This window comes from Chiloscyllium plagiosum, unplaced genomic scaffold (genome assembly GCF_037043375.1).
Source record: "Chiloscyllium plagiosum isolate Xiang-an unplaced genomic scaffold, Cpla_swu_hap1 HiC_scaffold_44, whole genome shotgun sequence".
Classification (NCBI taxonomy): Eukaryota; Metazoa; Chordata; class Chondrichthyes; order Orectolobiformes; family Hemiscylliidae; genus Chiloscyllium; species Chiloscyllium plagiosum.
In genome coordinates, this window is record NW_028270182.1 from 14,607,673 (window position 1) to 14,622,463 (window position 14,791).

Here is a 14,791-nt window from a genome sequence, read left to right on the forward strand (position 1 = left end):
AATGGTGAATTTAAGATACAACATCAATAGTTGGAAATTAATGATCTATTATAAAAGATGTTGGAAACTAGACACTGAGAAAAAACTGGGCATGGTTAATACAAATAGATGAATGGGAAATTATTTTTTAACAACCTGCCAGTTTTCTTTGTGTGTGGATTATCCAAACAAAGTAGCAAAGGTGTAATTTCTGCTTGCAGTGCATGCAAATTTTCGAAGGTTTTTGATAAGTTCCAATGTAGGAGGCAACTAAATAACATTTAAAACACATGAAGTGTGTCGAAATAAATTGACTTCCAGTAGAGTAATAGAGATACACAGGATGGAAACACATCTTTCAGTCCAACTCATCCATGCTGACCAGATGTCCGAGATAAACCTAATCCAATTTGCTAGTACAAGGCCAATATTCCTCTAAACTCTTCCTATTCATATACCCATCCAGATGTCTTTTAAATTCTGTAATTGTACCAGCCTCCAACACTTCCTCTGGCAACTCATTCCATACACGCACCACCCTCTGTATGATAAAGTTGCCCCTCAGGTACATTTTAAGTTATTCCCCTCTAACCTTAAACCTATGTCCTCGAGTTTTGAACTGTCCCACCCTAGGAATAAGACCATGTCTATTTACCCTATTGATGCCACCCCATGGTTTCATAAATTTCTACAATGTCACCCCTCAGCCTCCAATAGCCCAGGGAAAATAGCCTATCTAGCCTCTCCCTATAGCTCAAATGCTCCAAACCTGGCAACATCCTTGCGAATCTATTCTGACCACTTTCAAATTTCACAACATCCTTCCTCTAGCAGAGAGGGCAGAATTGAATGCAGTATTCCAAGTGGCCTAATCAATATCCTGTAGTGTCACAACATTACCTCCCAATTCATATACTTAATGCGCTGATCAATAAAGAAAAGCATACCAAATGTGTTCTTCACTATACTATCTACCTGCGACTCACCTTCAAGAAGCTATGAACCTGCACTCCAAGGTAACGTTTTGTTCAGCATCACTTCTCAGGGCCTTACCATTAAGGGTATAAGTCCCGCTCTGATTTGCATTTCCAAATGCAGCACCTTGCATTTATCTAAATTGAACTCCATCTACCATTGCTCAGCTCATTCGCCCATCTGATCAAGATCCCATTGTACTCTGAGGTAATCTTCTTTGCTGCCCACTACACCTCAATTTTGGTGGTTGAGGACTTATTCATCGGAAAGGTCAGAGATTAACTCTTAAAATGTACGAACAAGAACAAGAGGAGGCCACAATCCTGCTGCACCATTCAATAAGGTCATGGCTGATCTGATTTTAAACTCAACTCTATATTCCCGCAAGTCCTGATCATCCTTCAACGTTGTCATCATCAGCAGTCCACTTTTGTCTTACAAAATACCTAAAAATTCTCTAAACACTGTCTTTTGAGGAAGGGAATTCTAAAGGGTCACAACCTTCTGATAGAAAACATGTCACCTCATCTCTGTTTTAAATGGGCACCATTTTGTTTTTAATAGATAACTACTTTAAACATTAAACTATGCATCTTGTAGATGGCACACACTGCTGCAACTAAGCATCGGTGGTGGAGAGAGCGGATGCTTGTGGATGTGGTGTCAGTTAACTGGGCTGCTTTGTTCTGGATGGTGTCAAGCTTCTTGAATCTCCCTGCAGCTTCACAACTGCAGGCAAATCGGACTTATTCCATCACACTCCTGACATATGCCTTGTAGATTGGGCATAGGTTACACAATTCAGTGAGACTGCCTGATAAGAAAATGGTCATATCTATTTTCTTGCCTTTTCCACATGAACCTTGATTTCCTTCCTGATTCAAAAACTGTCTATCACACCCTGAAAATGGTAAACATAATTGGCAATGTTTCTGCAAGTTCCATCACACAGTTTGGAGGGTGGGGAGAAGGAATCTGCAAAGACATTATCCACGTTCATTCTTTCAACTCCCATTGTTGACTATTAAGTGTGCATTTTCCTAACTTTCTTTGCATCTCATAACATCCAATCATCCTGTGCCTCATTATTTATTTTAACAAATGTACTTTTGTTACATTTCTGGGAAATGGACCTTTCTGTTAAGATGTAGATTTATACAAGACTTGGAGGTTGGATGAACAGATAGGGGTAATCTGGTCAGGGCGTAGACAGCTCATGTACAAATTCCCTTTGGAATAGTTCTTGATTCATTACTTCATTTGGTGGCTGTATTCTCAATTAATTCATTCTCAACTAACATGGGAACTGATTTTCTGCTCTGATGCATTCACCCCCTATAAATAAGGGATTATTTTACAATCTCTCAAAGAGAGATCAGACCAAACCCGAACAACATTCAATGATACATCCATTGTTTACAAAAGGGACATTATGTCTCTTGGTTTTTTGATCAAGTTGAAGATTCTGTGGGTGATTAATGATATACAGAAGATTTACTACCCGGTCTTAGCTGCTTTTGGTGTCCCAGGTAAGTTACACTCTCGGGAAGTTGTTTCAAAAGATGGAATTTAAGCACGAGTGATCTTAATCTTCGTGCCAGTACCTTTTTTAGTGATCTTCCTTACATTTTATCATTGACTTTACTTTAAGAAGGATTCTTACTTTCTTGCTTTCTTTGTTTTTTTTTCTTTCTCAAGAAATGCAGATTTCAAAATTTTTGAAGGATTATTTTCTCTATGATAAGTATAATAATGATTGTACAATCAAAACTGCAAACTAGATCCAATATATGTATGGCCCACTTGAGAAGAAGAAAAGATTGAAATGTTTCCACTCCAATATTTCCATACTTGTGAGAAACGTTTTCACTCCAATTTACAAATGTATTCCTTCTGTATTTATTCAAACTGCAATTTTGTTTTGTAATTATGTTTCACCTGTTACATTGCTTTGTGATTTTAGCCACATAGTTATCAGTTACCAGATTATACTGGGTATCTGTCCTCCCACAACTAAAATATTGAGAATCCTCTCTAATTGAAATGTCAAACAATATATTTACTTTCACATTGTAGTTTGTTGCAATAAAATTGAATAATCTATTTAAGAATTAGTTGCATTGTTTTCTGCATTGTAACTGATCAATAAACTCTCTTATTTTCCCCTCTTCTGTCAAGTGAATGTGGTGACAATTCTGATCCTGGTTCGGGGGAAGTGTGGCCTTTCCAAATGTGTTACTCATTACCTGGTGGCTATGGCAGCGGCAGATCTATTGGTCGTGATCTTCGATTTGATATTACGACAAGTTCCTATTACACATCGAGGGGAGTTTCTTTTCCTGAAGTCTGTCCCCCTGTGCAACATCCATGCTATTCTGCTTTATGCTGCCACAGACTGCTCTGTCTGGTTCACGGTGTCATTCACCTTTGATCGGTTTGTAGCCATTTGTTCCCAGAAGCTGAGAAATAAGCATTGCACTGAGAAAACAGCAGACGTGGTTTTAGGAGCAGTGACTGTGCTCAGTTGCTTGAAGAACATATTCTGGTATTTCTTGTATTCGAACAGATACTGGCTTTCCAATAGCCCATGGTTCTGTAGCGTGACTTACGATGTACTTCGTTCAATTGTCTGGGCCATTGTTGAATTGATGCATTACATCATAACACCATTCATTCCATTTATTTTGATTCTACTGTTAAACACATTGACAGTCAGAAATATTATATTAGCCAACAGAGCTCGCAAGAGACTCAGGTTTCAGACGACTGGGGACAGTGCCAGTGACCCAGAGATGGGGAGTCGGAGGAAATCCATGATTATGTTATTTATTATATCTAGCAATTTCATCATGTTATGGGTGGTGTTCATTGCTTATTCCATACTGAAACGATTTGATTACTTGGGATACCCAGTTCCTCTGCCAACATTTGTAAGTGAGATTGGCTTCATGCTCCAGCTCCTGAGCTGCTGCACAAACACCTTTATTTATGCAGTTACCCAGAGGAAATTCAGAGAAGAGTTGACAAATGGAATTATGTATCCTTTCACAAAGTTGGTCAAAGTAATTCAATGATGTTTACCTGCCAATGCCCAATGGTAATCGGAATGCTGTCTGGATTGAGAATGTTCACTGTGTTTCTGTCCTGCACATTTTGCCTTTCCAGCTGCCTATTCCTTCCTGAACAATCTCCATGGAATCTGTCTGCACCAGCATCAGAGGCAGTGCACCCAGATGCTAATGATTAGCTGCAGGCTTGGCTTTTTCTCATGTCTCCATTGCTTCTTACATCAATGGTTTTAAATTATGTTGATGTGTTTGTCATCAATGGGGATATTGTTTATCCATGATAATTATTCATTATTCCAGAACTTTCATAATTTTGAATATCCACGTGAAGTCCTCCAATTAACGTTTCCATACAGCTTGAAAAGCAATGGCAATCTCTCAATTTTGTCCAACTAATCGAGGTTCCTCATGGTTTAGCCATATTCATGAATCAGTTCCCCACACAATCTCTCTGATGTCCTCACATTTGTTCCTGAAGTAGAGCACCAAAAGCCTGGCACTACACTCTGGGCCAGGAGATGCTGAGTCCAATATACGTTGAGCATAACCTCTTGTGTTTTTCATTAGCCCAAGCAATAAAGCCTTGTGGACCCAATAACTTCATGAACGACTCTCTGCCTGTCATCCTTCTAACCTTTTATGAATACAGGCCCATTTGAACCAATCTCTCTTTGCACAGCAGTTCTAACATCCCTCGTGTCAGACTGGTATACATTTACTGCAAATACTCTTTTATTTTCATGGAAGTGATTGATGCTGTTCCCGTGGCTCAGTGGTTAGTACTGCTGCCTCACAGCACTAACCCACGTTTAATTCCAGCCTCACGTAACTGTCTGTGTGGAATTTGAACATTCTCCCCAAGTCTGGGTGGGATTGCTCTGGGTGCTCCGGGTTCCTCCCACAGTCCAAACATGTGCAGGTGTGCGAATTTCCCATACTAAATCGTCCAAACTCTGCAGGATAGATGGGTTAGCCACGGGAAATGCAGTGTTTGGATGTGGTTGGGATTGGATGCTCTTTGGAGGGTTCTTTCGACTGGATGGGCTGAATGGCCTGTTTTCACACTGTAGGGATGCTACAGTAATACACAAATTGCTCAAACCCCGCTTCTGCTGTAACCCCTTTCGATTTGTCTGCTCTTTATTATATTGCCTCTGTGTGATCCTCTGACCAAAATGAACCATTTGATACTTATTTTTAAATTGCCCTGATCTCTGTTCACTTATGATGGGTGTGTTTTAAGATTTTAAAAATGGGAAAGGACTAGATATCAAGGCAGCAGGAAGACTAGGAACGATGAACATTTTTACAACCGGGGGAGGTGGTGGAGGCAGGTGTGGGTGGACACCCTCCCAAATGAATGAGTGGCCTAGATTCTGTGATCCCAGTCACAGAGCAACATTAAACATTGTGATGACTTCTGCTTATGGAGAGCCACACTGGGACAACAAAAGATGAGCTGAGTTACTTTGGAACCTGGGAATTGCCTGACACCAGATGTGATTCTAGTCTTTGGTGGGGGCGGGAGGTGAATGTAAACGATGTTGCCCTCGGACTTCCTGTTTCCCCAGATCTGAGGAAACAGTAACCGATCTTCCCCTGTATGTTTACTCTTCTCATCACCCTTCCCTCCTGCCCTCTATCCCATCCCACATTAACCCCTTTCCCCATTCTATGATAAATAGTCCACATGATGTTAGAGACATGCCAAGTGGTCGTGAGTGTAACACGTAGGAATGTCTCACAGCAGTTATCCGGGACTTTTGTCAGACTCTATTTTGAGTATTGTATGTAGGTTTGCACTCTCTCGCTGAGAAATGATATACTTGCCAGAGAGGGGGTGCAGCCAAGGTTCACTCGGCTGATAGTGGGAATGGCAGGATGAGGAGAAATTGGTCCAACTGGACCGGTATTCACTTGGGTTTAGAAGGATAAGAGGGGAGCTAATTGAAACTGATAAAATTCGAGCAGGGGCAGACAGACGAGATGCAGGCAAGATGTTTCCCCCGGACGGGGTGTTCAGAACAAGAGGTCACTGTCTCTCAGGATATGGAGTAAACCAATTTGGATTGAGATGACAAAACATTTCTTCACTCAAAGGCTGATCAACCTGTGGAATTCTCTCCCACAGAAGATGGTAGAGGTTGGGTCACTGAGTAAATTCGAGAAACAGATGCATAAATGTTGCAACTTAATGGTGTCATGATGAATGGGAGAAAGTGGTTACAGTACATTGAGAATCAGCCCTGATGATATTGAAGGTAAAGCAGTCTCCAAAAACCAGGTGGCCTACTCCTGGCATGTTGACGTTTTTGGAAGAGTTTAAGTAAATTATATTTGGGGAAACCCTGAGGCTACGCAGTTGGATGGAAAGAATAAGATGGCGGAATAATATTTCAATGGAGAAAGACTGAAGAAAACTACAGCACAGCAGGATTTGTGAGTTAGCGTACGTGTATCACAAAACAAAGCAACTAAATTCAATGGGAAATAGGGAAGGCAAATGGGCTGCTGGCACTTATTTCTAAAGGAACCATATATCACAATATGGAAGTTTGCTAAAACTGTGCAAGGCACTGGTGAGGATCCCCTGGAATACTGTGAAGAGTTTTGGGTCCCATATTGAAGGAAAGATATCCTGGCAGTGGGGGCAGCCCAGAGAAGGTTTACTTGGCTGACACTAGGAATGGGGAGAACTGTCTTTTGAGGAGAGGTTGAGATGTTTGGGAAACTCCTGCCCAAGAGTTGGATTTCAGGCCAATAAGTGGTGACCTATAGACTCTTACAGGTCTTGACAGGGTAGGTGTGGAGAGATTACTTCTCCTTGTAGGAATGTCTCTGACCAGAGGGCATCACCTCATGATAAGGAGTCCCATGTTGAAGATGGAGATGTGGAGGAGTCTCTCTCCTCAGAGTGGTGTCTATCTGTGGAATTGTTTATCACAGAGAGCCATCGACCTTGGGTTTCTAAGTAGAATCAAAGCTGAGATGGACAGATTTCTAATCAGGAAGAGAGTCGAGGTGAATGGGGAAAAGGCAGGAGAGTGGAGTTGAGGATGATCAGATCAGCCATGACCTGTGAATCTTGGAGAAGACTCAATGATACAAAAGGCTGTTTTTGGATTTTAGTTCCTGTGTTTCTGAATATCCTGTTCCATTCTTCCTAACCCTCCGGAATATGTCAAGAGCAGGATTGTGACAAACTACCCCGGTTGGTAGTGGCAGAAAATCGGTAAGTGTGTAATCAATATCGATGGCAGATCATATCGTACTGAGGTGGGAATAAATGTCTTCATTCAGAGACTGCTAACCCTGTGGAATTCTCCACCATCTAAACCTGTGGGGCTAATTCACTGAGCATACTTATGATAGGAGCAGATCGATTTCTAGGTCATAAAGGTGTCAAGGGTGGGGGAGATAGCAGGAACATACAAAGGATCAATCATCATTGGATTGAATTGTTGACCAGTCTTGATGGGCCGAATAGCCAATTCTCACATCTATTTTATAAGACATAGGATCAGAAATTATGACATTCAGCCTATTGAGTCTGCTCTATCATTCAATCATGGCTGATAAGTTTCTCAACCCCATTCTCCCACTTTCCCCCTGTGACCCTTCATCACCTTGAGAAACAGGGACCTATCTATCTCCATCTTAAATATACTCAATGACCTGGCCTCCACATCCTTCTGTAAAAGTGAATTCCATAGATTCATGACTCTCCGGCTGAAGAAGTGTCTCCTTATCTCTGTTCTAAAAGCTGTTCCATTTACTCTAAGGCTGTGCCCTTGGGTCCTAGTCTCTTAAAGCAATGGAAACATCTTCCCAACATCCACCATGTCCAGGCCATTCACTATTTGGTAAGTTTCAATTACATTCCCCCATCATTCTAAACTCCATCAAGTATCGACCCAGAAAACTCAAACATTCCTGATTTGTTAAGCTTTTCATTCCTCAACTATTCTTGTGAACATCCTCTGGACACGCTCCAGGCCAGTACATCCTTCCTGAGATATGGGGCCCAAAACTGCGCACAATACTCCAAATGTGGTATCTTCAATGAAACTTTTTGAATGTTCAAAGTCTGTGAGAAGATTTGTAGCTCGGGTGCTTGTTGTTGTGGTTCTGTTTACCGAGCTGGGAATTTGTGTTGCAGACGTTTCGTCCCCTGTCTAGGTGACATCCTCAGTGCTTGGGAGCCTCCTGTGAAGTGCTTCTGTGTTCTTTCCTCCGGCATTTGTAGTGATTTGAATCTGCCACTTCCGGTTCTCAGTTCCAGCTGTCCGCTGCAGTGGTCGGTATATTGGGTTGCTTATTGATGTGCTTATTGATTGAATCTGTGTACAAAATAGTGTACAAAATCCCATGCAAGGACTGCACAAAACACTACATAGGACAAACAGGAAGACAGCTAATGATCCGCATCCATGAACACCAACTAGTCACGAAACAACACGACCAGCTATCCTTAGTAGCCACACACACAGATGACAAGCAACATGAATTCAACTGGGACAACACTACTATTATAGGACAAGCCAAACAGAGAACAGCCAGGGAATTCCTAGAGGCATGGCACTCATCCACAGATTCAGCGCTGCCTCCTAAACATTCCACAGCACACTGCTCACCTTGTCACTACACACCAGTGTGCTGTGACACACCAGTTGAAAAGCACTGAGATAGATTACACAGGAATGTCAAAAGCATTGCATCCACCCTCTCTGTTTCCCTTTCCATTGAAATCCTGGATGTAGACCAAATGAACCAAATGATTTACCAACTGTTCTGCTGTTTAATTTATCCAGAGTTTTTTCTTTTTGAGTATTAATTAAATATTTTTTAAAATTCAGTTTAGTGCCTTGAATCCCTATTATTTTGATCAGTATTTACACTTTCTTACATGAATACAGACAGAAGAAAGTTTTTAAAAATATCTAACTTCTCCTGTCTCTAGCTCTGAGGGTTATGTGTTCCAGCATGTGCCATTGTTCCATTTCACACACTTTTTGGACATTTCAATACTAGTTTCTGTTTCAGTACCTTCATCTTTTCTCTCTGTTGTTCACTTTTAATTCTGCATCTACTTCCAAAGACTCTCAAGTCTATGACATAAAAAAAATCCTCATCTCTGTTTTAATGCCCACCCCTTGTTTTTAAATTATAAATATGTTGGATGTTAAACTGTGCATCCTGTAGGTGGCACACACAACTGGTGGTAGAGGGGTTGGGTGGGTGTGGATGTGTTGCCAATCAAGTGAGTTTTTTTTCCCTGGATGTGTCAAGCTTCCCCGAGTGTTGTTGGAAATGCACCCGTCCAGGCAAGTGGGGAGGATTCCCTTACACTCCTGATTTTTGCTTTGCAGATGCTAGACAGGCTTTGTGGAGTCAGGAGTTGAGTTACTTAATGCAGGTTTCCCAGCTTCTGACTTGCTGTTGGTAATGTCCATCTACCTACAGCACATGGACTGCAGTAATTAAGAAGGCGGCTCATCCCCATCTTCTGGACAATAACAAGGGATGGGAAATAAATGCTTCTACACCCAGAGATACTCACATTCCACGAGATGCTAAAAAACCAAAGGACTTATGTGGATAGTTCAGTTAAGTTTCTAGTCAAGGGCCCCAGGATGTTGCCAGTGGGGAAATCAGTGATTGTCGCCTCATTGAGCGTCCCCATTGAATAATGCCAACAGTGGATCTGTCTATATACTAACAATTAAACTCTCCCATTATAATTTCTGTGCAATATTGTTTCTTATTTTGCACTGTTGAATTGTTGGAATATAGACTATTTTATTATTGTGCCAGTTTGGACCAATATTTGAGGTTGACGAGAAAGGATAGGGTTAACTCGTCATGACATGTCCTGCTCATGTACAAACTCCCCTTGCAATAGTTATTGATTTCATTACTTACGTTAGTGGTTGTAATTAGGCTCCATTAACTTGGGAACTGATTTTCTGATCTGATGAATTCTCCCTCCTCTAAATAATGGAAGTTTTCTCAATCTCTGAAGGACAGAACCGACCATGTCCTTGATCAGAATAATCAAAATAGTTATTATTTACAAAAGGGAAACCATGTCTCTTAGTTTTATGCCCAAGCTGAAGATTCTGTGGGCGATCAGTGATATACAGAGAATTTACTACGCGATCTTAGCTGCTGTTGGTGTCCCGGGTAAGTTACACTCTGTGAATGATATTTCAAAAAGTGGAATGTAATCATATGTGTTATCTTAATTTTCATGCCACTTTGTTTTTGATCTTCCTGGTGTTTTCACAATGACCAGACACCAATAAGAATTCAATTTTTCCATGATAATTCATTAACATGTATCATTTGTGAGGCAAATAAATGCTCTCTCTATCAATTTGTCACTTCCTTTTTTTCTTTCTTCCTTCCTTTCTTCCTTCCTTTCTTTCATTCTTTCTTTCCTCCTTTCCTTTTTCTTCCTGCTTTTCTTTGCTCCTGTCTCAATATATTTCATGCTGTTTTTCTCTTTGCTTCTTTCAAAATTGCCATTCAAATGGTTTCCTCTAGGAATGGGGTTAAAGAAAAAATAATGAGCAATTCATAAGATGGACCCATGACCGACTGGAATGGATCAAAACATCGAAGACTCTGAATGGCTCGTTTCTGTTCCAACATTTCTCTCTTGTTAGAAAATGCGGATCCAATTTACAAAGTTACTCCTTTTACATTTGGTGAAAAGCATTTATTTTCTTTTCGTCATGTTTCACTGATCCATGTTTTGTGGCTAAACTCAACACAATTCATCTTTCATTTGGCTACTTAGGAAGCTCACAGAAAACCAAGTACTGAAACAATAATTTAAACTTTATTCAGATCTTCCAAGGAAGCAGGTATAAGGCATGTGACCTAACTTCACCCTTACCTGATTGGAAAGTTGAGATCTGTCCAGGATTTCAATCAACCGTGGTCTGTCTCTGTACATGTCCAGGATTGTCCAGAGTTGGTCTTCAAAAGTCTTCGGTTGAGCTGTTCTGCTGTTGGATCCTTATACAATTTTCTTTCTTTCAAGTTTGTGAAATGACATTATTGATGATTCAATAGATTTTTTTGATCCTCAGCATTGAGTATATTTTTGGAGGCCTCGAGACTGCAGCTTGCCTTCTCACCACACATAACTCCGTTGTTTCTGGTTACATTCAGGGTTAGCTTTTCCTGCAATTAACCCCTTCACAACATTACTGCTGAGTGCAGGTCTGAATTGCTCAGTTGTCATGACTGTAGACCATCAAGGAAATGTTATGTCCTCTGACTAAGGGAACACGTTGTTTATGTAACTCCTTCCCAGGGATGGCCAATGCACATGTTGTTGTAACAGCTATTATTGGTTTCTCATTGTCCCTTTCATCTCAAGAAACAATCTTTTCGGGGATCATCGCTGCTTCTCTATGTGTGTGATATGTTATTCTTTGTGATTCATTCAATCCATGAACAGTTATGAAAGTGGTGAATTTTACATTGGCACACATGGCTTTGTGACTTTTTGTTTGGCTGCACAGTTATCAGTGCCTTTGACTGCAGTTTTTGGAATCCTTTCTGGATGGAATATTAAACAGCAAATTTGTGATAAAGTTTCAGTTTGATACAAAAACATGGGCTACCCGTTAACAATGAATTTCAGTATTACACTTCAAATAAAGCAAATTTTAAAAATTTCTTCATTATATCTGAGGTATAAATTATTAAATTTGTTCTCTTCTTTCCAATTAACGTGATTGCAATGATGATCCTGGTTCAGGGGAAGTGTGGCCTTTCAAAATGTGTCACTCATTACCTGGTGGTTATGGCAGCGGCGAATCTACTGGTCATTATCTTCGAACCGATACTACGACAAATTCCGATCACATATCGGGGAGAGTTCCTGTTTATGAATTTTGTACGCAGTTGCAACATCCATGCTGTTCTGCTTTATGCTTCCACAAACTGCTCTGTCTGGTTCACGGTCACGTTCACCTTTGATCGGTTTGTGGCAATCTGTTGCCAAAAGCTGAGAAGTAAACATTGTACCAAGAAAACAGCGGGTTTCGTTTTAGGAATAGTGACTGTGCTGAGTTGTTTGAAAAACATTTTATGGTATTTTATGTACGTAATCGATATTGACTTTCTAATAGTCCATGGTTTTGTAGAGTACATCGAAATGTAAGTTTTTCAATTGTCTGGGCCATTGTTGAATTGACGCATTACATAATAACACCATTCATTCCATTTATTTTGATTGTATTGTTAAATAAAGTGACAGTCAGAAATATATTAGCCAACAGAGCTCATAGGAGCCTCCGGGCTCAGATGACTGGAGACAGTGCTAGTGACCCAGAGATGGGGAGTCGGAGGAAATCCATGATTCTGTTATTTATTAAATGTGGTAATTTCATCACGTTATAGGTGGTGTTCATTGTTTGTTCTATATTGAAACGATTTCATTACTTGGGATATCCAGTTCCTCTGCCAACACTTGTAAGAGAGATTGGCCTCATGCTCCAGCAGCTGAGTTACTGCACAAACACCTTTATTTATGCAGTTACCCAGAGGAAATTCAGAGAAGAGTTGACGAATGGAATAATGTATCCCTTCACAAAGTTGGTCAAAGTAATTTGTCCAAACCTCAAGCCAACATTCAACATTAGTACAGCATTTTATTAGAATCTACGTTCTGTTAGATTATTTATTCAATGATCTTTTAGAGCAATTTGAAGTCATGGCCCTTACCAGGATCAGTGTTGTGATCCGGACTGTTCCTGTTTTACCAAATGATTTAAACATTATTGTACTAGGGTTGATCAGTAAGTTGGCAGATGAGACAAGAATTGGTGGGGTGGTGAATAGTGAGGAGGAGAACTTTACATGACAGGAGTACATTTCTTCATTCAGAGGATGGTCAACCTGTGGTATTCTATCCCACTGAAGACGGTAGGGGCTGGGTCACTGAGAACATTTGAGGAACAGATGGATAAATGTGATTTAATGGCATCAAGACGTATAGAGTGAAAGCGGGAATATGGCATTGAGAGAGAGGATCAGGCAAGATCATATTGAATGGCAGATCAAGTTCGAAGGGCTGAGTGGCCTACTCCTGTCATGGTCTATGTTTGAGACAAAACTGAGCGAAGCTTGCTATAACACAGCAGTGAATCCTCTGTTAATTAAACCAAATACCCAGAAAACCTCACCTCGCCTCATAATTTGTTTAAATGTGAATGACAGAGAACTCCCCAAATTCCACCAATTAAAGAAAATAACATCAATTTATTTTTTTAACTCTTAAAGTTGAACATTAAACAATACCTATTCACACCTGTAAGACCCCATTCCACTTAACTGCGTATTATCTGTCACCAATCTATAATACTATACTCTTCCAATAAAACAGTTAGTAAAATTACATTAACTTCATTTCAAAACTTTACAACAGGTTTTAGCTTTGGTGTCTGTCTTCTTCCTTTTTACTGTGAATATGTTTCATATGAAAAGGCACCTTTTACTAGAGAATATTTCCTAATTTCTTGGATCTGTGTTGATGCCAGTTGCTCTGTCTGATTTTCAAAATGCCTGCCTTTTTCATATTCCCAATATCGGATCATTTCATTGGTTTTAACTTGGCAAAACAATAAGGTCAATCGACTGCGTTTTAGAATCTTGGGCCATAATTTGATCTGGTTGTTTAAATTTGAATTGTTGTCATAACAGCAACCAACGCAGGTATACATTTCATAGCCAAACGTTACATATTTTCAATTTTCCTGTACACTCTGAGAGTGCTACTTCATCATCACAGGTGCTAGTCAGCTCTCAGTTCAGAACAGTATTCATTCTCTCTTAAAGATACAGTACGTGTCTTCAACTTCATAACCACCTATGATCAAGGACATGGCCGTTCCCCTTTTTAATAGATGGAATAAAGGGGCTGAATGTTATTGAAACAGCAAGAGACTGCAGAAAGTTGCAGCACAGAAGGATTCAGGAGTCAGCTGCCATGTTTTACAGAAACCGGAGCAGTCAAGTTCAATTGGTAATAGGAAAGGACAATGGGCAGGTGGCCTTTATTTCTGTGGGAAAGGAATGTAGAAAGAGAGAGGTCTTGTTAAAACAGTACAAGGCACTTGTCAGGATGTCCCTGGAATATTGTGAACAGTTTTGAACCCCATATCTCAGGAAAGATATCCTGGCATTGGAGGCAGTCCAGAAAAGTTTCACTTGGCTGATTCTCGGAATAGAGCGATTGCCCAATGAGGAGAGATTGATGAGTTTGGGCCCGTGGTCATTGGATTTTAGACAAATCAGAGGCAACGTCATGGAAGAACCAAGATTCTTCGAGGTCTTGCCAGGTTGGAAATGGAGAGGTTATTTCCCTTCGTGGGCGAGTCCATGAACTGATGGCATCATCTCAGAATCACGGATTATACATTAAAGACAGAGATGAGGAGGAATTTCTTGTCTCAGAGGAGAGTGAGTGTGTATGACTCTTTACCACAGAGGGCTGTCGATGTTAGGTCTGTAAGTATATCCAAGGCTGAGGGAGACAGATTTTTAATCAGAAAGAGAATTGAGAGTTATCGAGAAAATGCAGGAAAGTACAATTGAGGATGATCAGATCAACCATGATTTTATTGAACGGTGGATCAGACTCAATGATCCAAAAGGCTGACATCTGATCTTCCTTCTTGTGATCCTGAATGTCCTGTTCCATCCTTCCTCACATTCCAGAATATTTCAATGGCAGGAAGGTGAAGGAACCC

At 40.4% G+C, this 14,791-nt stretch overlaps 1 protein-coding gene across 1 annotated transcript; it reads left to right on the plus strand.

Moving 5' to 3' along the window:
• The first annotated feature begins 2,386 nt into the window (after positions 1-2,386).
• LOC148136941 (putative G protein-coupled receptor 139) lies at positions 2,387-4,028 on the plus strand. Its single transcript, XM_087982865.1, has 2 exons — positions 2,387-2,483; positions 3,133-4,028. Exons 1-2 carry the CDS (start codon positions 2,387-2,389, stop codon positions 4,026-4,028), a joined length of 993 nt encoding a protein of 330 aa, XP_087838991.1.
• Positions 4,029-14,791: the final 10,763 nt, after the last annotated feature.